Source organism: Aulostomus chinensis, chromosome 5 (assembly GCF_037954235.1).
Source record: "Aulostomus chinensis isolate RoL2024-O1b breed Wild chromosome 5, RoL_Achi_v1.0, whole genome shotgun sequence".
In the NCBI taxonomy this organism is placed as follows: domain Eukaryota; kingdom Metazoa; phylum Chordata; class Actinopteri; order Syngnathiformes; family Aulostomidae; genus Aulostomus; species Aulostomus chinensis.
Genome location: NC_141324.1, coordinates 30,402,189 through 30,426,149, shown reverse-complemented (window position 1 = coordinate 30,426,149; position 23,961 = coordinate 30,402,189). Strand labels below are relative to the sequence as shown.

The following is a 23,961-nucleotide window of genomic DNA, read 5'->3' as shown; positions in this document are numbered from 1 at the left end:
GAGAGTCAGGTGTGTAGACCGAGAGTGGGAAAGACAAACGACGAGGACGAGGAGCTGAAGGCAGAGACACGGCAAAAGAAAAAAATACTAGCGAGAGGAACGTGGAGAGAGAGGAAGGGTACAAGAGGCACAGAGACAGACCCAAAAGGTGACATTACAGGCAGCTTGTATCAAAGCCCTTAATGGATGAGAGGAAGAGTGTGACAATGGGAATAAGACGAGTGAGAAGAGAGAAAAAGAGGTGAGAAGAGAGCGGGGGACAGGAAAAGTTGTCATTAAAAACTAATGACGAAAGGACAAATGATTAGACAGAAGGACATGAGACAAAATCATGTGGACAGAGAGCAATTAGATGAGACACAAAGAGCCGTGTAGGTTTAAAAACTATGAAAGAGAATTAGTATCAGAGTGAGAGAAACGAGGGAGGACGGATGTGAAATAATACCACACACAAGGAGTGAGAGAAAATGGATAACAACCCTGAAAAAGTAAACTTTTCACAGGCTGCTATGACCTACTGCCTTTCTTCACGAGTGGTGGTGATAGTGGGGGGTTCTCAAGCCCAGCCATTAGCAACTGCTACCACTCCAGTCATGCAGCAGCGGTACGGTTGGTTCTCGACAAGAAAGAAGTTGTTTACCTTCATGTGGTGATGAAGTGAGCTGGTTCACACAAACCCCAGTCGGAGCTCGTCCCCTGCAGCTCTTCATCTAATAGCTAACTGTGACTCTTTCATTTTGCATTTTTCTCTGCAGTATATAAAGCTGCAAACAATTAACTGCCAAACAACTACATAGCACAGCTAATATATCATAATATATATACATTTTTTTCTTTAAACAGCTAGCAGTGCTAAGATCAATGACTTTTTGATGAATGCATTTTCTGTGGCTGCTTCATAATAAAAGCTAGCAGATAGACGGATGAATTAAAAGAGAATTAGAAATACGTGCAACAAGTGGCAGTTTTCCAGCGCATGACTCAGGTGGAATTTATGAGGACACACAAAAAAAAAATCGGGAAGGAACAAAACAACAAGGGGAAAGAGCTGGGTCCTGACAACAGACTGATGGAGGGGAGGAAATCTGAACAATGCATGAGGTCCGTGTTATTAATTAGCTGAAATTTTCAACAGGCAAAACATTTTCAACAATCAACTCGATCCAGAAAACAGGCATTTTATAAGCCGTTTGCTTACCGTCTTGCAGATAGACCTGACTAAGTGCATGACTTTGTATAAATCTACAATCATGATGGATTTATTCTGATCTAAATTAGCATAAAAAAATCACGTTAAAAAAGCTGGGAGCAGCAGCCTTCCAAATGTCACTCTGTCAAATTAAATTCAAACTGTATGCGGCCCCAGGGTGAAGTTAGGCACCAAGACACGATGGCGTTTGGTTTTCTGACATATCCGAGACTTCCATGGTCATTCTTGCCTCCGCTGATAAACTCAAAGAGGCAAGCCCATGCTTCTCTCCCATTTTCTACAGGAGCAGGGCAAATATTTGAAAGTTGATTACCTGTATTTGTTTGAGTAACAAGACAACCCACACAGGTCATCCAACAACTAAACGCCACAAAAGGCAAAAGAATTTGCTTTGTTTTTATTTCAAAAACAACAGTAAAGCAACGTTTCTGCAGCGCCGCACTCAGCTCCTCGCAGACATGTCTCCTATCCATCCACTAAATCACTGAACACGAGCCACTCTCACTGTCATGATCTCCAGGGACTTCAATCATGTGAAACTAGACAGCCGTTTCCTCTTTCCTAACTACAAAATTAACTTTTGTCCAGTTCCCTGCATGGATCAATACATTTTTCTGATTCTAGAGCTGCTGGCGTGGGCGAAGCCGTAAGAGAAGCTTGAGGGGCCACACTTTGTTAAATGTAAAAGTCTGTAGCTGTATGATCCTGCAAGCCACCAATGACTCCTGAGGGAGGCGTGAGGCGATCGGGATGCAGTGTGCAACTTAACCACTAGATGTCACTAAATTAGACACAGGTCCTTTAATAATACTAATACTATGACTACTACTACTACTGATAATCATCATCATCATCATCAATATTTTCCACAGATGGTTAAAAACATGCATTAGCAGCACAAAACAACACCATATGCACCATTTTTAAAGCACATTACGACTAAACTAAATGCACGATTTACAGCTGTACATTGGAATTTCCCTGATTATTTTCCCTCAAACAAGATGGCTGTCTGTTTTGATATTATTGACATCTCAGCCACAGTTGTGTGCTAAAAACACCCGTAGATGAGACAGGATTCAGTAAACTGATGTTGCTTGATTTGGTCCTTCATTACATTTCCCAATTAAAAGCAGAAAAACATGCTCAGCGGGGGTCATGAAGTTCTCTGTCTCTCTCTCTCTCAGAGATCCCCGGCCAACTGTGAGAGGTTCAGATAGAAGCAAGCCCTTTCCCTCTCAGTATGCAAGAGCATTCTTGTTAATGCGGCGCGTTTATCTGCTGCAGTTTCAGTTTGATTGACTCGTGTTTCTGACCACCACTGAGACAAAAACAGCATTTGCATGACTACAAAGTTATGCAGCCTCAGAGGACCACAGTCTAACTTCAAGTTCTAAAAAACAAAACAAAACAAAAAAACCATTGCAGCCATAAATGACCAAAGGAAGAGGAGGATAAAACAAGGAAAGGGAACCACTAAATTTTGAAAAGGGTCTCAAACTGAGTAGTCTGACAGGAGTGGGCTCAGACACCCGACAGATGAGGGATCGTTTGAGACACAATGAAAGAGTGAGATAAATGTGCACAGTTGGTGTCCACACGGCCCTCATTTGACAAAAACAGCTCAGAGTGACTCTCCCTCTCCCAGGGGCTGAGCTTCATCGCTCTGTGTGTTCAAGTGTTTTACCTTGGGAATGCGAGTGATGATGTCGGGGTATTTGCTGGTGTTGTCCTCTTGGTTGCGACTGAATATTCGAACCTCACCACTCTCCAGGATGTGAATCTGTTGGTGGAAAAGAGCAATGTAAAACTGGCCAATTTCAGTGGCAGAAAATAAAAGCAAGGGTTTTATCCGTGAGATGAGGGGATGTGTGAATCATGCATGTACTGTCCAGGAAGAGCAGCTGGCCAAAGAACGGTCACATGTGAGTGAAAGTGGTTGTTTCCTGGAGGATTCTTTACGGCTGCAGGGGCTGAAGGACTTTGCTGTACCCGGGTGGTGGGCGAATATCACTAATGTATTTGTACCGAGAGTTAATAATGTCTTATCTATTATTGAGGTTTATTCATGCATATTGCCTCTTTGACCCACCACTTAGCCTCAGGCTTGAGCAACACGACATGACGTCAATGAATCTGGATTTTGTCGTTCTGCTTATGCTATGACAGTCAATATATGGTTGTATGAGGGCATTGTGGGCAATCACTCTGAGATACATTCATTATGTTCATAACGGAGGGGCCAGGGCACTTGAACAGAGTTGGGCTTCCGTCAAGAAAATTGTACACAAATATTGGGAATATGGCAAAAAAAGACAACAAGTGTTAAGTGCATTTCTATTTACTGTTTTGGAGCCAATGAAACAACCTCTATAATGAGGATGTTGGTATCATCAAAGTTACACATGGTTGGAACAAACAGTAGAAGAGAAAAAGCGATCTACCGGCAAAAAGTTGATATCGTCTGCGAGTGAGTAAGAACAGATCTGTGCATTGGAAATTTTCCTGAATGAGGTCCAGGGGCAGGAAGCTTTCCCCGCCAGGAGAGAACTGCACAATGAACTTATTCTAGCACCTAAGCCGTGTCCTTCACACAGCGTGTCATCAGTCACGACCCACATTTGCTTAAAGTCAATGTATAATACGCGTACCAGATTAATTAAATGTTAGATTTGACCTTTCCTCTCCTGGTCTATAAAAAAAAAAGGTCAATAAAAAATTTCAATATTTATTGATCGACTAAAATGGAACATTTTATCAGTAATAATTTCTTCAACTATATCAGACAAGCCAGAGGATGACACTGCACTCATAAGTATGACAGCTGGGAACTCTTAACAATTCCCAAGAAATGCCAGACTGAAACAAAATAAGCTGTTTACTTCCTTTCAGGCTGCTTGCAGGTGAACACGGATTAACTCTTTGCTCTCCCTGGCCAGCAGTACAGAACAAGACGTGCAACTGAAGAAGCTGAACGAGTGTGTTGAGATTGTGAAAAAGGTCCTAGGTGCCGGTTCTGTTGGCGGCGTCCACAATAACACACGGCACAAGATAAAAGCAGCAAGCGTCCCCTGACACTCCTCCAGGTCAGACTACTGCACTGTTCTCTCTCCAGCTCTCCTTTTAATGAAGGCTGTTCTTGAGTTTTGCATTTTATTTTTTGGTGTACACAAGAGAAACTGACAATACATTTTAACAGACCAGTTGAAGCTGTGTCTCTTCAAAATGAACAATCTTAACAATAAATTATGAGTTTTTCTCCTCTAAAACCATCAAAAGGTGGTAGTGGTAACAGTTCCTGCCAACAATTTCTCTTTCCGGGGTGAGCGCCGTCTGCAGACTGGGCTCAAGTTGAGGACACTTCTTACAGTGAGTGCAACAGCAGAGGAGGGATTGCAACTGACTGATGCTGGTCATTATTTCATTGTTCACAATTAGACTTTGATGACGGATATTAACATGACATACAATACACAAATATTTTGCACAGTACTGTTTATTTGCACTGTTTCCTCCCTTCTCTACTGTTATTATAAATTATTATAAATTATTGTAAATTCCTTACTGTGTTATTTGTTTATTGTAATTTTATTAATTTCTTTTTATATTCCTTACACTGTCAGGCATTCTGTGGACAGCAAAGTAAGAATTTCATTGTACAGGGAAACATGTTTCCATACTGTGCATGTGACAACAAACACTTTGAATCCGAATCTTGAATGACATTGCAGGTAAAGCTGCACAGACTAAAAGGAGGGTTTGTGTTTACGTTACAACTTTGGACAAAAACGATCACGCAGGCAAGAAGAAGAGGGATTAACACAATACCAGTACGGGGCAATTAGACTGCAAGAATTTGGGGGAAAACAAGTTCTTTTTCAAATCAATGATTGATCAATCAATAATGGAGGAAAGAGAATCATCAAAAGCCGAGATCCTCCAACTCTTCAGGAGTATTACTGGTTTGTCCTCAGGCTCATCAACTGATGCTCAAAACAAGTGACACTCCTCTGAGCGTGAAGTGTGACAGGTTTGTTTCAAGAACATAGCCAGCTACTCCTGACATGATGCTGTTTATCACTAAAACGAAACTTCACCCAAAATGTGGGATAGCAAGCACCCTCGTGTCTTGAGCGAATGAAGTGGTTTTTCCCCATCAAGCATCACTTCTTTGTGACTCTAAGATGCAGAAAGCATCAGCCACAAACATCTGCCTTGATGCTGATGTGACGGACGGTTAGTAACAGCAAAAATTATCCAAAAATATTGGTCTGCAAACTCAATCGCATCGTGCGGTGTAATCGGCGCCATCTTTATCCAGCTCAGTAAACCACATACACGTTGATTTGAGCTAAAAACAGACAAGGTGCTAGCATAAACGAGCACGGTTACGCTGGTTCGACTAAATTTGTCAGTGGGTTGTGCAGATAAATTTCTTTGTACAGTGTTTGTCTTTTTTTTTTTTTACACTACTACACTGACAATCTATTTTTAGGATGTCATTTTAGCATTACGCCACAACCACGAGTGTCAAGGTTGTGGCTCAGTGATAGTTATTTTTGTATACTGATCAACAAGCCTCATCTCTAAAATGTAGAATTAAATGAAATATAAAAATATTCTCTGCAACCGTACACAGGTATTTTGTTTCATCAGACGTCACACAAGCAGAAACATACTTTCTATGTGTACTAACAATGAAGACAAAGACACACACACACACACAAAAGCGCACAGCGTCTATGGAGAAGTGTATCATGAGTCCCTCTGCTGGCTACTAGAGGTAACACCCACTGCAGTGAGACCAGAGAGAAAGACGAGGAGGACGTCATAGAGCTCATTCTCTCCATCTCTGTCCTCTCCCTCTCCTCATGTCTCTTCTTCTCAATTCAACTCAGTTCAAAGGCACTTTATAGCCATGACTGTCCAAAATTAACAATACAGCTGGAGGGGCTTACATTACAATCTCTTGCTTGCTGTGTCTCTGAATGTCCCCTCAAAATTCCCTCAGCCCCACTACTGTCTCCTGCTGTGTCTTCATGTTTGTCTCCCTTTTACATGTCTCTGTTTCCTCACCTCTCTGCACCCCCCCCACCCCACCCCCATGAGTTGCTTTCTCTGCCTACAGGCCCAAGGGAAAAGCACAACTACTGTTTATCTTAAAAGAATAGGCACAGGCGTGCTCTCACTCACACACACACACACACACACACACACACACACACACACACACTTCATGCATGTGTGCACAGTCAAAGAACACAGCCCAAAGGTGTATGCATATAAAATGCGGCTGGCATATGTTCAGTGCCAAACCTAAGAAAACAAACGGCTGCCCTCAGTAATTTACACCCACATGCACACACAAACACACACACCTGTGCACGTTCTCCATCATATTTGTACTCGCAGGTGAACGCTGCCTCATCAAACTTCTTCATCACCTCCCCAACCCCCTTGGTGGGGTGAGCCAACATGGGTCTCAGTGGAACACCTAAGACGATGGTTAATGATAGAATTAGAGGAAATAAACAGCTAAAGTAAACAGCAGGGCACAAGCTTATCATCACCAAAGAAATGCAGCAATGCATTTTTCATGTCAATCATAAATTGTTGTGGAACTAATTGCAAGTTTGCCCGGAAAATATCTTCTTCATTTTCCAGTGCATGTGGAGGCCACAGGTTACAAGAGCAGAGGCAGATTCCAGATCTGTTTTGCAATAACCCAGAAGCTGAGAAATTAACTTTAATAAACATGACACACAGCATCACACCCACCACTGTTTCTGTGGCAGCTCTGCAGCTGAAATTAGTTTGTTTGTATTCTAATTTGGCCCTAATATGAAAGTTCTCTGACTCACATCCCCTTGGGCTGCGCTGCTAAGCTAAGCTTCAAAAGCAGCAGAGGAGTGATATAATGAAATGTACTAAACAAATTCCTTTAATTGCAGCTCACAGAGAAGAGAGCCAGATATGACAGGACAGAAATATTTTGTTCAAAATGCACTTTAACAATCTCATATCACTGGGACACAACAGCCAATTGTTTATTTGGCAACAAAGCCTCTAACAAACAGCCGATTTAGCAGATGGTGGCTGGTATTAATTTCCCACCTTAGCGACAACGCTTCTTATCACAAATAGTTTGACAAAGGTGTAATTGGGAGCTAATCCTTAGTTTAGTGGTATCTTATCTTCCTGTGATAAATGACTCAACTAAAATAACTGCCTCACCTCCACTGAACAGATCGATAAACACGCAGCACACACTGGTTTGGATCCTCTTGCATCTTTGCTTTCTGATTGGCTGCTTACCTGGAGTGAGCTTGCAGTGATTGGGCAGCTGGTCTATACCTTCTTTTAGCAGAACGGGGATAAGGACATCGTAATTGGGCATCTCGCTGAATGGAGGGGAAAGTGAGCAGGACATAAGCCAGGGTGTTTGAGAAGAAAAACAAGAGAAAAATCGATATCATCCAAAATGAAAGTGAAGTGGTACGAGTGAGGGAGAATGAGAGACGAGGCTTAAGGGGAATGAAGCATTGCAGTGGCGCCGAGGAGAGACTGCAAAGTAAACTTAAGGAGTTTGTTTAGGTTTCAGTTACCAGTAAGTCTGTTTGAGAATGAGACTCTTCTCTTCGATCCAAGCTCGCCTGCTCTCAGCGCTCATCCCCTTCCCAGCGTCGATCACAGTGGGAGGGAAACCTATCAGCAAGGAGGAGAAAAAAAAATGCGTGACCAATAAAACGTTCACAGGATGAAAGTTCAAAGACACAAAAATATAGAGGATGTGTCTATCAGCTATTTCCCACCGCGCTTGAACGATGTAAATTCAGTCACAATGTTGAAATATGGTGGATTATTTCCAAATTAAACATAAAAAAAATTTGTTATATTCTTAAAAACTGAATATTAAATAATCTAAATAAATTATTCATAGTAACAATCCACACCACCCCAGTAAAAGAGGAAAGAATACTCTGAGGAACTCCTCAATCCTACCAACACGTACTCCATGGAGGAAACAGAGTTGGGGGAGTACTTGTTGGGGGGGGTCCACCCTGGTTATCCTCTGGATGTTGTAGGGCTGTCATGGTTGACACATCTCTGCAACATTGCGTTGACATCGGGGGCGATGCCTTTGGAGTGGCAGACCAGGGTGGTGGTCCCATCTTTAAGAAAGGGGACCAGAAGGTGTGTTCCAACTACCAGGGGATCAGAACTCCGCAGCCTCCCCAGAAAGGTCTACACCAGGGTACTGGAGAGGAGGGTCAGGGCGATAGTCGAACCACGACTATCGCCCTAACTTTCGACCGTGTTCCCAGGAGCATCCTGTGGGGGGTACTCCAGGAGTATGGGGTGGATGGCCCTTTACAAAGGGCTGTTCAGTCATTCTACCGGAGGAGCGAGAGTCTGGTCCGCGTGGCCGATCGTAAGTCAGACTTGTTCCCAGTGAGGGTTGGACTCCACCAAGGCTGCCCTTTGTCACCGGTTCTGTTCATAACTTTTATTGACAGAATTTCTAGGCGCAGCAGGGTGGTGGGGGGGGTCGAGTTCGGCGGCGGGAGGGTGTCGCTCTGCTGTTTGTGGATGACGTAGTCCTCTTAGCGCCATCGGGCCACAACCTCCAGCTCTTGCTGGGACAGTTTGCAGCCGAATGTGAAGGCTGGGATGAGAATCAACACCTCCAAGTCTGAGGCCCTGGTCCTCAGCCAGAAAAGGGTGGCTTGCCCACTTCAGGTTGGGGGGGAGGTCCTGCTTCAGGTGGAGGAGTTTAAGTATCTGGGGATCTTGCTCACGAGTGAGGATAGGATGGAGCAGGAGATTGACAGGCGGATTGGGGCGGCGTCCGCAGTGATGCAGGTACTAAACCGGTCCGTTGTTCGCCAAAAGGCGAAGCTCTCGATTTACGTTCCAACCCTCACCTGTGGTCATGAGCTCTGAGTAATGACCGAAAGAACAAGATCACGAATACAAGCGGACAAAATGAGTTTCCTCCTCAGGGAGGCTGGGCTCTCCCTTAGAGACAGGATAGGGAGCTCAGTCCTTCAGGAGGGACTCAGAGTAGAGCTGCTGCTCCTCCAAGTGGAGGAGTCAGTGGAGGTGGTTTGGGCATCTGGTGAGGACGCCCCCAGGAAAACCTCCCTCGGGTTAGGGTTCCAGGTATGTCCAACCGGGAGGAGGCCTCAGGGCCGACCCAGGACACGTTGGAGGGATTATATCTCTTGGCTGGCCTGGGAACGCCTCAGGATTCCCCCACAAGAGCTGGTGGAAGTGGCTGGGAAGAAGACAGTCAGGGCTTCCTTGCTGAGGCTGCTGCCCCCGCGACCCGGACCCTGACCTGGACAAGCGGTAGACGACGACGCAATATTGTCAAAAACTACAGCTGAATATTAAATAATCTAAATAAATTATTCACAGTAACGATCCACACCACCCCAGTAAAAGTTTGCTCCTGGTTGACCTGCTTGATTAAAGAATGGTTAAATAAATAAAAATGTTAAGGGAAAAAAAAATTTCCAGACCAGACCACCGATCAATGCAAATTTCCCCACCGAGCCTCTGGCCTAATTGACTCTTATTAAAGCATACCCTCTAGTCTTGAATAAGCCACGAATACTAATAAGTCAGGAATTAATTTAGTTAATTTGGTGTCTGCAGTGATGGTGGGACCAGGCTGGATTTGAGCTGAGAGCAGGTGGTGGGAGAGAAAGGCTGTCAAACCTTCCTGAGTGATGAACTCAGGAACATACCGGTAAAAAGATGCGTTGACTTCATAGCTCAATTACACACAGAGGACTGCTGCGTTTGTTTCCTTTGATTCCAGTTACCTGAGCTTAACAAGGAAGACATCACTAACATATTGGCATGGTTGATGAATTACAAGTTTCAAATATCATCTGACTCTTCTAATGAATTCAAAGAATATTTTAGCACTGCTTTCATTAGAGCTCCATAAATACAACATGCTAATGCTTATCAGCTTGAGCTCACTACTTCCCCTCTCCTTTAGCTTGAACTCCCACCATCTAATAGCATATAAAAGCAAACGTAACTTTACCTTTAGCAGACGAACTTGGTGAAACTTTCATAAAACCACATACTGGGATGGGAACTATGAAGAAAGGAATCTTTTCTTCTGTGTTATTCAGATTTTTCTACTGCTCGCTGCCTGGTAAGAAAGTGCTGTGTTTTTTGCAAGATGATTTCCAGAAAGTAAAAAATATCTATAAATGTATATGGTTTTTAGTGCGATAAAAATAGCATTTTAAATTTGGCTGTATTTAGACAGGCTAATTAGTGCAGCCTTCGGTGGGTTGTGGGGGGGGGGGGGGGTTGTGTGTCTCTGGCACATTTGTTTTTGGGTCTTGAACTAAAACATTTCGGAGCCACTGTCCTATGTTTTCTATGTTTCCACACAGGTCACAGTTCTGGTGCGACTTCAGGTGCATTTGGTTTGACTGCAGTGCTATTGAGAACAGTCTGGTTATGCAACGCTAACACAGCAATAACGCAAGCTTTACCACCCATCTTTAGTAATTATCTGCTGTCTCGCTATCACTGCGATAGCTATATCAAAGGAAGCTGCTAAGAAATGTTCAGTAATGGTGGTCTCAGCATGAGCTCCAAGCAGCGATCTGTGTGTCCCTAACAGGTATGTTCCAAACGAGCACTGCACTACTTTTCACCTTGATTGGGTGGCGTCAGGCACACAGCTTGGCTTAATGCTGATAGGACACTCTGCTCAGCCAGGCCTATCCTCAGCTTCCCAGCCAGGGACCTGTACATCAAAGACAGGCGACCGACAGCAGTCACTGTTAACGTGCTACTCGTGACAACAGCTATATAAGAAGGCATTGCAGTATTTTTATGTAAAACCTATTTGCAGATGTGTATGTGTGTGTATGGTCAGACATGTGGGCAAGCTTGTCTGGGAAATATGCGTGAGAGTGTTATTTTACCTGACAATATAGCGGGCCTCGGAAAAGCGGCACGCAACAAAGAGGCCTTTGATGATGTCGATTTTCTTATTCATGGCCTGAGGCACACAGGAGGAAATTGAGATTCACACCAGACGGGTAAGAAGAGACGGAATGCAAAAGAGTGAGGTCACCAGCGTCTATACACTCCATGTTCCATCTATAGAATCAAAAAAGAAAATCCCCAGCAGCAAAGAGGAGGAGGAACTAATTGCTCAAGTGATTCCAGTCAGGATTCAACAACTCAATTTAAGGCTGAGAAATTACCCTCCTTCCTCTGAGCTGGACAAATAGTAAACTAATAACTCAGTGTCAGAAAGGGAAGAGGTGTATTGACCACAAATACTGGGAGGTAAACCGATTAAAAACAATATTTTCCCAATACTGCTCTCCCTTAATGAAAATGTTATTCCACGGCTCACCGAGTTGCCACTCATGCTGGCAATTTCCTTCAATTTCCTGAACACACCCCCTGCTGTAAGACTGGCCGGTTGGAACATCATCCGCTGGTTGCTACGGGAACTCTCAGCCACAAGACCCAAATCTCCCTTCTCTTGTGCCTCCGCCTTGATTTTGTCCAATTGTCGCCCTGGAAACAAGAGTGAGACAGTAAATACAAGCTTCCTCAGCAAATGATGAGCAGAGCCCGAGAATACACAAGCTGGTGTTTTCTGAGTGACTGTGTGTTACCAGTTGCTTGAGCAACAGCCTTCATAAGCACCGTCTCTCCCACCCCAAGTTCCATTCCCAGGTAGGCAGGACCCAGCTGGTTCAAACACAGATACACACAGCACAGCAGGTCGTCTAGGAGGGGAGCACATTTTACACACTTAAAAGCACAAAGAGATGAGAAAACACACACACACACAAAAACAACACCACCACAAACAGTTTTGAATCTGTATCTCGAGCTTTGCTGCCGAATTTTGCCATCCTAAGGATGACAGCTTTTGCAAGCTTCTAAGAATGAATGTGCCAAATAATATACAGTGGGGGGCCTCCGCTACCTCAGTCAGATGCCAAGCTAACGCTAGCAGGAGAGCCTGCAAACTTGTTGTTAATGTTGAGGCTGCTGAAATCAACAAGGCTTGCAAATACACATTGTAGAACCTGAAATACTTTACTTCCTCACGCTGCTTCTCAGATGTTTTGGTGCCATGTTTGTCTGGTCAGAACGGCGTTACACAAATAGAGGATAGTAGTGAGTAACAAAGCAACTTTAGCCTAGTTTATTGACAGGTCAAAGGTCATGTGACAGGTCAAACCGATGGAGGTTTTAGAGCACCCTCTGCTGGATAACAAGTGACCCATTTAAAAAATGGTCCCGTGAACTCTGAACCGAGAGGTTTGTTTCCAAACAAGTGTTACAAAATCCCACTGATAGGTTCACGTGTCATCGAGTTCAAAAGTACTGAATGCCAGAGTCAGTCATCAGCTGAAAGTGTTATTTTGGATATCGGCCGAAAATTTCAATAGTGTTGCATCCCTAATAAACATGGTCCCATACATCAAACATCAGAGGCTCTTTCACACAGAGGAACAAAAAACCCAAGGACAGACAGACAATATCAAAACACACACACACACACACACACACGCACGCACACAGCACATCAATAGAAACAGATCAACAGAATCCCACAGGTACATGCTCGCGCACACGCCAATGAACTGACTCATCCTTCCACTTTTATGTATAACCCGGCTTATCATCATCTCCTTGATAGAGTGGCTGGCAGCCAGATGCCAGAGCAGTTACATCAGCATGCATTATAGCAGAGATAAAATAGCATTTACCTGGAGAGAGAAGCAGCACGGAGCGAAGCAGGTTCGACAGCGTCTCTATGTTTCTCAGTCTGGGGAACAACAACAGGATTGCTTTGAGACAAGGAAGATGAGTTAAACGAATTCCAAAGGCAAGCTGTAAACACCAGGAGGTGGGGAAATGAGATTTGTCTTGAGGTTTTAATCGAAAAAATGGAGACTGGGGAGGCAGTTCATTTATAAAACCCAATACATCATTTACAGTAGGTGGGAAAATTTACTAGCAAGTTTTATCATCCAGTGTCCTTAAAAAATAAAGACTGTCTATAAAAGTGCACTAGCGAGAGACTTGAATCAATGTATTACAAGCACTTTCCCTCATGAAAAGCTATTTCTTATTCAGAGATACAAAGGAAGGGAAGTGATCATCTAAGATTCCAGAATAACAGCTTAAACACTGTTGAATTAAATGAAAGTGTGAGGTTGTTAAAACACATCCTTGAAGATTCCTAGAAAGTGGCCTATTTGTGAAATTTCTTCCCATTTTCTGCCCTCCCCAGAATATTAATCCAATTTTGTAATTTTCCCTGGCTGGGACACACACGTCTCTAATTATGTTCCAGAAATTCCCAGCAGAAAGCTTGAGTGTTTTGGTAAATTAATATCCTGTGAATAGAGCAGATCATTTTGTACCATTTCTATCGTCACGCTGGGAAAAAATTCCTTCCTCCATATGGAGCTCCTACCTGCCAGAGTCCTCTTCAATCTTCTCAAAGGTACGAGCCACTGCCAAGTACGGCACTCTGGAGAGTGATGAGCATGTAGTTAGCAGAGCATCCACACCAACAGAGTTTTACTCCCTGCTTTCAGCTGACTGAGCTGTTCAGAGCAAATAACAAGTCATGCAACGGTAGGATCAACTTCAACTTGATCAACAGAGTGAGAGAGACCAACGGTCAGAGTCACTAAGAGTCCTTGAAATATAGTTTGACCCTCTTTGAGGCTCCATACGGGGAGAAAAGATTTCTTCAAAACTAATTTCAGACTAACTACAAGATTTAAAATCTATTTTCAATTTTCAGAACACAAATAGAGTCATAATGTTAATTCAATCACAGAATGTACTGAAGTCATTTAAGGGACTTTGTCCTATGAGATGCAGTTACTAAATAAAGCACAGAAGTGCCCCTCCCCCCGTGACCCTTAAAGGGATAAACGGTAGAAAATGGATGGATGGACGTTCACCCCAAGTTTTGAAAGTTGACTCAGCGGCACAGTTATTCAGCCGAGCTCAACGGACGTCTGCTCTTGCTTCAGAGTCAGTCATTAAATTACACATTTTAGTGAGGGAAATTTTCAATAACAACAGTTAACACAAAGTGAGGCTTCCACTTCCACTATCATGATGTCACATTGACCATACACATCTTTCGCTTCATTTCTGTATGATGTAGTTGTGATAGGAGGTGTGGAGGGTGTGAAAGTGGGTGGACGTACTTCTGGCCCTGCTTCCAACAGGCGTGGTCCACAGGATGGTAGTTGGGCCTGGAAGGATTGTAGTCGGTCTGGCCCGAAGTGGACTCCCTGAGGAGGAACACAGCAGACACTCGCATGAGCAACTCAGTTGGTTTGCTTCCACCAACATTTTTGCACCCACAAAACACTTAATACGCTTCCTAATAAAAAAGCCAACAGTATTCATTCAAGGTGTATATCAAGCGTGCCAAGTGTGTGTCTTATCCTACATTCACTGAACACTGGACAGAAGGAACACAAGCTTGTAACACTGACTTCATCATAACTCGAGCTACCATGAATACTGCAGACTGTATTCGTCTCTCCTACAATGACCCACATAAGATAGTGATAAAAAAATAAATAATCAAACATGAAAAAAAGGATTTTCTCTCTAAGAGCTGAAAATAGTTAACAGCTGAGGAGTAAACATGACCAAGAAGCTGCTTCTAGATTGTCTAAATGGAGTAAAAATACTGCTTGGTCAGTGACTGAGAATACGGGAATAAAAATCCCTAGAAAACCCACCTCTGCTGAGGCGCCACACCCACTTTTCAATCACGCGTCAGGATAAAGCAACTGGAAAAACATTGACCTGACAATAACCCAATATAATACCCTCCTGAACAAGTTACATATTGCATGAATGTCTACTGCTGGTAGGGCTGCATGATGTTGGGACAAACTGACATTACAATTTTTGTACCCCCCCCCCCTGCAATTTTCTTTGATATACACTGCAATATGCAGAAAAAAATACATGGCTTCTATGTGTAAATGTCTATTTATCACTTGTGCGCTGTACAGTGAAATCCATCCTCTGCATTTAACCCATCCTCCGCAGAGCAGTGAGCAGCTGTAAGCAGTGCTTGGGGACCAACTCCAGCACCTTGGTCGGGAGCGCTGACAGGAGTAATAACCCTAAGCTACACGTCTGATATTAATAACGGAAACAATACTAGAGTACTGGGGAGGGGAGACTGTACTATAGCGAGGTGTAGGACTACATTTAGTCAAATGGCCGCATCCGTTTGAGGCACACGCTCACAAAATAAACTACCAGCACAGATGAGAGGCTGTGACAACCACTTAACCTGAAAGAAACAAAGCATACATTTTAACATTCAACTGGAGGCTGTAATGGTAATTTTAATGAAATACGGTGACTGCCATAGTGATGGTGGGGGGGGGGGGGGGGGTCTGTTTTAATTAAAATTTTCAAAAATTGATGAAAATGAGAGCTGTAAGTTTTCTGCGGAGCATCCAGGAAGCTGCAGTGTGAGTTTTCATTTGCCTCTGACAATGCACATCCAGCGATGCGACTAACTACTGCACGCCTGGCGATGATGATGGAAGCACGTACCGAACCCATACTCGTTGCTGTTGTCGTATTACCCAAGCCTCACAGGTAATTCCACTTGGTGTCACAGCAACAACCAACAAACCATCAGGGACATCTTAACATCACAACACCCCCACCACAACAGACCTTTTGGCCTCTCTCTCCATGCTGGATGTGCACAGTCACCCTCTTTCAGAGGTGCCTTCACCACCGAGTGACATATGGAAACATTTACCATGAGCGCTGTCAGGTGGAACCATACCAATCACTTTTATACATCCAGCAAGTCGTAAAAAGCGGGGAGCTATTATTTGTTTGGGGTATAACATATCTGCCATGTCTCATATCAAGAATTTGCGACTATGATCAGTTATTCTGACACAGGGACCATCTCTGCTTACAGCTGTATGTCAACATCAGTGTAGAATTTTGTTTCATCTTCTCTCCTGACAAACATGTTTTGATTCAGTGTCTCTAAGAAACCAGAGAGTAAACCTGCGAGCGGGAGGACACAGAGAGGTAAATATGACAGACTGACACCCAGACGCGAATACAAGAAGGCAGGTGAAGAATCAGGTCTATTAAGCCTCAGGAGTTTGCAACTTCTTGTTGTACTTTTGCTTACCCTTTTGAGTCTTTGCTCTCCTCTGACGTCCTCCTGCCTGCACTTGTCTTTTTTTCACCTTCATTCTTTTCTGGTTTCTCTGTCTTTGCCACTGCTTTTCTGGGAGCTATTGAAAAGAAGGAAATAAATACCTCTTTCCTAGCTGATAAAAGGCACATTTATGGACATGTTTTTTTTGCAAGCGCAGAGCTATGCAAATTCATCCTCACCAAAGAAACTGCTGATGGGGGTTTTCTTAGCTGGCTCTTTCTGCTCTTTCGCCGTTTGACTTTTTGGGCTCTCTTCTCCTGCTCGGGTGTCCTTTTCAACCACCTCCTCCTTGGCAATAGTGGGCTTTTTCTCATCATCTGTCTTTTTCTTTTTCACCCCCTCAGCTTTCTTTCCTGTCTCATCAGACCTTTTTCTCTCCGCCGGCTCCTCCTCGGCCTCCTCTCCTTCCTCTTTCTTCTTGTTCTCCACCTTCTCATCTAGGCCGTTAGCCTCGGTCACTGCCTTTTCAACACTTTCTTCCTTTTCTCCTTCTTCCATGGGTTCATCGGCCGTCCCTACACGGGGTGAGACAGAAAGGGATGAGATAAATGCCAGCAGGTTTACTGAGGGTAGCCTATGTTTGAAGGCAGCTTTCAAGAAAACAGCCCTCTTCAATAAATGCCACAGGTTATATTTTTGAAGCTTCCTTTTCACCCAAGAGTCAGGAAAGGAAATTTCTATTCACAAACTTGTAGCCGTCGTCTCAAGAGGTAGAGCAGAGGTCATGATGCCGGCTGGTTGAGGAGTTGGACATGAAACTTTAATTTTTCCCACTCCAAGTTCAAAATGATTGATGGACTGAGCTGAGGAGAACCAGTCTTTTGGTCTGAGACAAACACCAAACAAGTGAAGTGGGTTCTGACATTTGCACTAAAACAACACGGTTTCCATTCACGAGCGTCTCGTATCGCAGGACTTCCTTCAATCCTTTGATGCTCTGGCTGAAAATTTGAACTGCATTTATTTGCAGGGTTACAGAATCATCACTACTCATCTGAGTTGCAACAAACACAAATGGAAGTTAAGGCTGCAACTGACAATAATCAACGCAAAAACCACAATAATCCATCCTTATTCTGATTAGTCCATCAGTTGTTCATTCTAATATCCGTGAAACGAATCGAAAAAAACCTGCTTTACTTTCCAACAGCCAAGGTGACATCTTCAAATTGTTCTGTCAAAATAAAACCCTCTTTACAAAGAATCACTTCACAAACACAAAAACAGCAAATACCGATGCTCACTCCGAAACGCCATCTGGCATTTTTGGTAATTGCTTTTCTACACTTCATAAAAATGCAGTTTTATATTCTTGGTTTTACATTTTATTTGGAGTATAACTTTGCTGCTCAGAAATAATCTCATCTAGGAAAAAGAATTCATATTGTTTGGATTTTCCCTGTAATTGTAGCAGTATACACAATAACAGGGGACTTGAAGTTCCGACGCTGGTTTTGTACGTGTTACCTCTCCCACGGAAGTCATGAGATGCCAGTGTGAGTTCATCTGTTGGGAGAATAACGGAACAATCTGCTGATGGATTCTGACCGAATTTGCAAGAATGGTCAACCAAAGTCCGGGTAAAATTGGATTTGAATTAGGATTTGATCTCAAAGAGGATCTGGAGACGTCAGATCGCCTCGCTGTGGTTGCTTGCTTGCAGTTGTCAGTTCTCCAAATAACTCTGAGGTGGAGCGGCTTCCATTTTTACGAACTTAAGATATTTCCATATTTTGTTTTGCGACAATTTTTGAAGCTTTTCATACGTCTTAAAAAAACGGTGGTTGCTAACAAACAGCTAAGCAGGACTACGGAGGTTGCAGGGCCATTGAATACTGAAAACTCACGAAGCGTGAAGCTAGCCGTGGTGACACGGAGTCAAGCCTTCACTGCAAAATTCATTTTGCAGCGCAACATTAGCTTTGCACTTTCAATGGTTGCATTTATGCTTGTAAAAAGGACCACAGTGGTGTTAATTAGTGAAGCTGATCTTTTTGAGTTGCCACAGAGCTTTTTTTCCCTGCAGCTACCGCAGATCCAAACCAAAAATCCATTCGGCTTTGGTCAGGGGAACCACGGTGATGTTAACTTCTGGGCGAGTGCTCTCTTATAAAACCAGTAAAAATGAGTTAGTGTGTTTTGCGGTTTTCCTTTCAGAAATAACAAATTAAATTGTGCAATTCCCTAAGTTGGAGTTTGATTATGATTAAGAATTTGTTAATGGTTATCAGTATAACACCATGGGCGACATTTGTTGCCAGGTTTCATTTTTCCCCAATCCATGCCTGTTTATTTGTGTAGGTGTTAACTTGGCAAATCCTGGAAAGCCTCCAGCTACACTTCTCTCCTCGCCAAGAAGAGGGAGTCGTATTGTTACCAGTCTCATTGCTGGGATGAAGCCTCACCTGTGCCGCTGGCACTGTTCGCCACGCGAGGACGTTTGTTTTGCTGACCCTTCTCCTCGGCCTCCTCTTTTTGACTCTCACTGCCACTCCTGCTCTCATCAAGCTTCCTCTTGGGAAACATCTTCCTCGCTGCAGAAGTCAGGACAGGCATTAAATTAAATGGAGGAAGGGGAAAAGTGAGAGGCGTCCCTGCTGAAATTGTGCCATGATCAAACAGAAAAGATGTGGAGATGAGTACAAGACGAGTCTACCCTCTTACTGCAGATGTAGGGCAACGGAAAAAGAGAGAATCGCAGATACATACTTTGCTAATGAAAACACTAATTCCGTCCTGAAATATATTATGCAGCACAGCAGCTTAGGGTTCCAGTCTAATTTCCTCTGTAATTTTATGCAGCAGTGGTGCTGGAGGGTAATTCTGGTTTTGTTTCCTCTGTTTTGGTCCTTGTTAAGGTTCTAGTTCAGGTAGCACTGCTGATGCTTTTCTTCTGGATATTATAATGAAAGCATTAACCCGGGACATTAGAAGGCAATTTCTGGTCAAATTAGAGTGTTACTTTAATGTGCTGTTTTCCTTCAGTGGTGATAGTGGCGGGGTTCTTATTGTGATAACACAGCACTGCTGAAAGCAAACACCACAGCCACCAAACACAAAGAAAATAAGATGATGAAAAGAGAATGAGCGGCTTTCCTGCTGCAAAAAGTAGCATGAAGAAAAAAGCAAGGAGGTGCTTCCTAAATGAGAACAAAGCCGCAACACTAGAAAACCGCGTAACTCTCTTACATTCTATTTAAAAGTCTACATTTTGGAGTGCTATTAAAAATACAGCGAGCACAAAGCGCCACTTACAACCCCTTAACTATTCTATTTTATGTTAAGCGCAGATGGTTACAAAGCTCTGCACGCTTTCATCTGATTTCGAAACGGAAGATAATTACCATGTATGTGGCGAGAAAACGAGGAGATCTTTTATTCTTGTTTTTCACATGAAAAATGTGATCGTATACGCATTGCAGCAACAAAAGGAATTATCAGGACATGTGATCATGCTTTCAGAAAGTTACCGAAGCCTGCAGACCAAAAACTGTGCACTGACAATCATCTACAACGATCAGACGAGATGCTGAGCTGGTTCCCTCAAAACCCCGTCAGCAGAAACAACACACAGCAAAACAATGCAGCAACAATATTACTGTCCTGGCAATAACCATAGAGAGATGATAATATAGACACGAGTGTGTACTTGTGATTCAGCAGATGAGATAAATGACACAATCAGAGAAACACAATCTCATCTAGTGGTTGTCTGTCTCAGGCCCGAGACAAGAGAGCTGAGAGATAAACGAGCAAAACTCTGTGTGTGGGTGGAAAGTGTACTTTGCTATTTCTGGTGAACTAATTTCTCATGCATTCAGTTTTTGATAAATGTCTTGTTTTTCCTCTCATTGTGAAATAATGAGTATTTAGAGCCATTAGGCTCCTGCTAACAAGTAATCAAGTTAAAATAGCTCGAGGCAGAAAAAACTATTAATCCTCAGCTGGTGTCAAAGATCACAAAGCTGCGACTCGGGGGGAGTTGTTTAGAGACACATTTTGTTCCAAGTCTGGCGTACATAGAATCCGTTAGGTTCGGTTTTTAAAGCCTGGTGAAGAAATAAATACGTGATCCGACACCAATTGTCGTTCCGTTTAAATGTCAAGTGAATTTCTAAGTTAAGTTGTTGATATGTTTGGGGGGTGGACATGAGGTGTGTTATACAGGTGACATTACACCTGACTGTGACTTCATCAACAACAACAACAAAAACGTGCCGACTCTCAGTTGGACAAGTTGTAATTGTCCCTAAGTACCGGCCAGTATCGGCCATGTTGGATGCTGTCTGGAGATGAAGCAAACATGATGGCGGCTGGTCAGCCACGTGAACCCAGGACGGGCCACTCCAGACGGGTTTCTGCGCTTTCAGTCTCTTTCAAAGGAGGTCAACAACTGAGGTACTTTACAAAGTACTGACCGGTCTTGCGTTTGACAATCCCAGAGGGGGAGACGGAGTTGGGAGTGTCAGGGGTCCCCGGGGAAGCTGAAGAAGCCGGGGTGGCGGGAGTCCCGGGGATGGCTGGTGTTGGCGCAGGAGACAGGGGGTTGGGAAGCGCCTTAAACACATCCTGGTGAAAAACACATTTGGTGAATCTCAGGATGAGAAGCAGCAAGACCTCAAGTTCTTGGATCTAAGATGTTTCTCTAGTTTCACCTTGACTCATTTGCATCTACACTCTGTGGAGGAAGTGATCATTACCATACTGCTGTCTCTGCAGCTCTGACGCTTCCTTCAAACACATTTAACGCGATTCACAGAAGTTATCACAACATGGAGTCAACACAAAGACACGTTTCAGATCAAATTTACAACATGTTAAGACTCTGCCGTGACCTCCGACTAGATTTTGAAAGCTAAAGCTAGCATAAATTAAACAGGGAGAACAACGTTCCACATCTGTCCAGAAGATAAGAATTTGAATCAGAGAGAATCGTTCATCAGAACTGTCAGTAAAACTTCAGAACTTCTGCTGAGCTAAATGAGATTAACTGCTGTGGCTGGGTATCATTCAGAGCGATGTCAAACTGACTCCTGAGCCGATTATTTGAATTAAACTCCTTTGTATTTTTTTCAAATGAAAATTACATGACAAGAGCTGCAAATGAATCCTAAAACACTCCGATATGTCAGTGAAAATTATCTTTAGGTGCAGGCTCGTCTTTCCCTCTACTGGAGCTGCTCCCCCAACCACGAGTATTTGTATTAACACGCTGGCAACCATCACGGCCTCATCGATGAACGCCAAATTACTGACATCACTAATTAAACTGACAGGGCACTTAAAACAGGTTTTACTAAAACAAGAGCTATTTGAGTGACAGCCAAAGCCAATAATCAGATCTGTTCATTATGAGGCTTTTAGACAATAATACATTCAATATTGTCGAATCGTTACACAATAACTGTGTTTTGTTCATCTGTTTTTCCCCACCACTGAATAAACAATAGGCACCGATACGCCCACAGGAGCTCTCACAGCCTTATTAGATCCAGCTTTTGCAGCTTACATTGTGGGTTTAACACATAAAAAAAGAAAAAAAGGTTTCAGATGTTTTCACCGAGGAAAGAAAAAACTGCAGTAAAGAGGCAGTTTATCTTCCAATATGACGAGACAAACCCAAAGCATTTTCCATCAACTGGTGGTTGAGCACAATTCCAGCGAGGAAACGCCTCCACTGCCATGTACCAGTTTGTAAGAGTGGCGCGTGCCTGTGTTGTACCTCGTCTGTTCGAGCAGACGCTTCCTTGTCTCCTTGTCCCTTAGCGGCCAGCTGCTCTTTAACGACTGGCGCCTCATCATCGTCGCTGTCCAGGATTTGACGGCTACGCTTGGCAACCTTCTTGATGGGTGAATCAGCCTCCTGGACCCCGTTCTGCACTTTGAGGGGACTTTTAACTGGTCTGGATACAAGTGGAAACAGAGCGTTATCCCACCGGGGCATTGAGAATAAACACAAGTCGTCATTTCGATGAATAGAGCAGCCACGAGGTGTTCATCAAGCATTTTAAGAAGAGCTTTAGGACAAAAGGTACAGCAGTAAAAAACAGCAAAGACATCAAATCAAGACATAAAAGAGAGGTCAGAGCAACGATGGAAAGATCATTCCATAAAGATCCGTCTATTAAAGAGACTTCTAAGACAGCCTTGAGTTGATAAACTATCATCAAAGCAGCTCAAAGATCCGACACAGACGCCGTTATCTCCTTCAACCATCGCTTTAGATAAGAACTGGCCACGAAAAAGTTTGACTCAACATCTGAGCGCCAGTGGGACTCTGCGATAACTGCAGGGTAGCAGGACCCAACATCAGCTGATCCACCAGCGCAGGTCGCTGATTCTCCAATTCTCCAATTTCATTTAGCAGACGCTTTTGTCCAAAGCGACGTACAACACAAGCAAGAATTTAGACCTAATTAAGGAAAAGTCCATAGGAAGCGCAAAAGTGCTTCAGTTGTGATTTGGTCACAGGTACTGCCATCTAGTGGCAGAAGAAGTGTCGCCCCCTCCCTCCCTCCCTTTTTTTTTTTTTTTGACAAACATACAACATCACACAACCCAGTTAGTGCTACATAGTCACTAAGTGCTGGGTCTGGGACCCTCTGACTGATTCTACCACAGGACAAAGAGGAGCAGAGTCAGGTTCAGTGCCTCGGTGCTCTCTGAACAATTGAGTCTTCAATTGTCTCTTAAAAGTAGAAAGGGACTCAGCAGAACGCACAGAGTTCGGTGGTTCGTTCCACCATTTGGGAACAACAGAAGAGAGGCCTCTGTACCGAGGCAGGAGTTTCCACCAGGAACTGGGCCGACACCTGAGGGGCTTTTATCGTTGCTTCTGCCGGCCTTCATCGCTCTTTAGCCCAGAAAACCAAACCAAACATCATTTTAACAGCAAGCACAGGCAGCATCTCCATATCCTCTACAACATTAATGTCTTCTCCTGGTTTCAAAAGGCTGCATTGCAATAAAAGTGATGTCATGTTGTGAGGCGGCCGGTTCCGTCTGTTCTGTTTGTGGGTGCCCACGAATCCATCAACCCACATTTCTGTTGCTGGTGATGATTCAACTCCAACCACAGCGTTCATATTATGTGAACGCACCGACAGTCTCAACATACTTTCACAAGAGTGACAGCAATATGTAATCACTCTGTCCTGTCTGAAAGTCTTTAAGCCCCGAATTCCACGCTCTGAGGGGACAAATGCAATTTGACACTTTCTAAAGAAGATGAGTAGAAGCTCTTATCATTTTATTATTGAGCCTCTGCTTCTAACAATGTGACCAGGAACGTGTCATCAGTCTTGCTCTCAGTGGGTCTCTACCCTGGTCCTCCTGTCCTGCATGTTCTCACCTGTCCCTGCGCCAACACACCTGAGCAGAAGCGTCCACCGACTTCCAGTGTCGCACAAATATTAGCAGATGAACTGATGACCAAACACAAAGAGGCGTTCAGACAGAGGATGACATCATTAGCGGGGCTACGACGGAGACACCG

General features: G+C 43.6%; 1 protein-coding gene across 2 annotated transcripts in view; it reads right to left on the bottom strand.

The window, feature by feature from the left end:
- lig1 (ligase I, DNA, ATP-dependent) overlaps positions 1 to 23,961 on the bottom strand; it is a 48,569-nt gene that overhangs the window by 22,571 nt on the left and 2,037 nt on the right. The window contains exons 3-18 of one of the 2 annotated variants that reach the window (XM_086204562.1): positions 22,189 to 22,369; positions 20,885 to 21,035; positions 18,872 to 19,000; positions 16,646 to 16,981; positions 16,437 to 16,542; positions 14,452 to 14,538; positions 13,701 to 13,757; positions 12,988 to 13,046; positions 11,881 to 11,994; positions 11,613 to 11,779; positions 11,173 to 11,249; positions 10,900 to 10,991; positions 7,816 to 7,915; positions 7,526 to 7,611; positions 6,589 to 6,704; positions 2,898 to 2,993 (exon numbers count right to left, since the gene is read on the bottom strand). In XM_086204562.1, coding sequence (XP_086060688.1) covers positions 2,898 to 2,993; positions 6,589 to 6,704; positions 7,526 to 7,611; positions 7,816 to 7,915; positions 10,900 to 10,991; positions 11,173 to 11,249; positions 11,613 to 11,779; positions 11,881 to 11,994; positions 12,988 to 13,046; positions 13,701 to 13,757; positions 14,452 to 14,538; positions 16,437 to 16,542; positions 16,646 to 16,981; positions 18,872 to 19,000; positions 20,885 to 21,035; positions 22,189 to 22,369 — 1,954 coding nt within the window. The remainder of the gene's footprint in view (positions 1 to 2,897; positions 2,994 to 6,588; positions 6,705 to 7,525; positions 7,612 to 7,815; positions 7,916 to 10,899; positions 10,992 to 11,172; positions 11,250 to 11,612; positions 11,780 to 11,880; positions 11,995 to 12,987; positions 13,047 to 13,700; positions 13,758 to 14,451; positions 14,539 to 16,436; positions 16,543 to 16,645; positions 16,982 to 18,871; positions 19,001 to 20,884; positions 21,036 to 22,188; positions 22,370 to 23,961) is intronic. The other variant, XM_086204563.1, reaches the window with a different exon arrangement.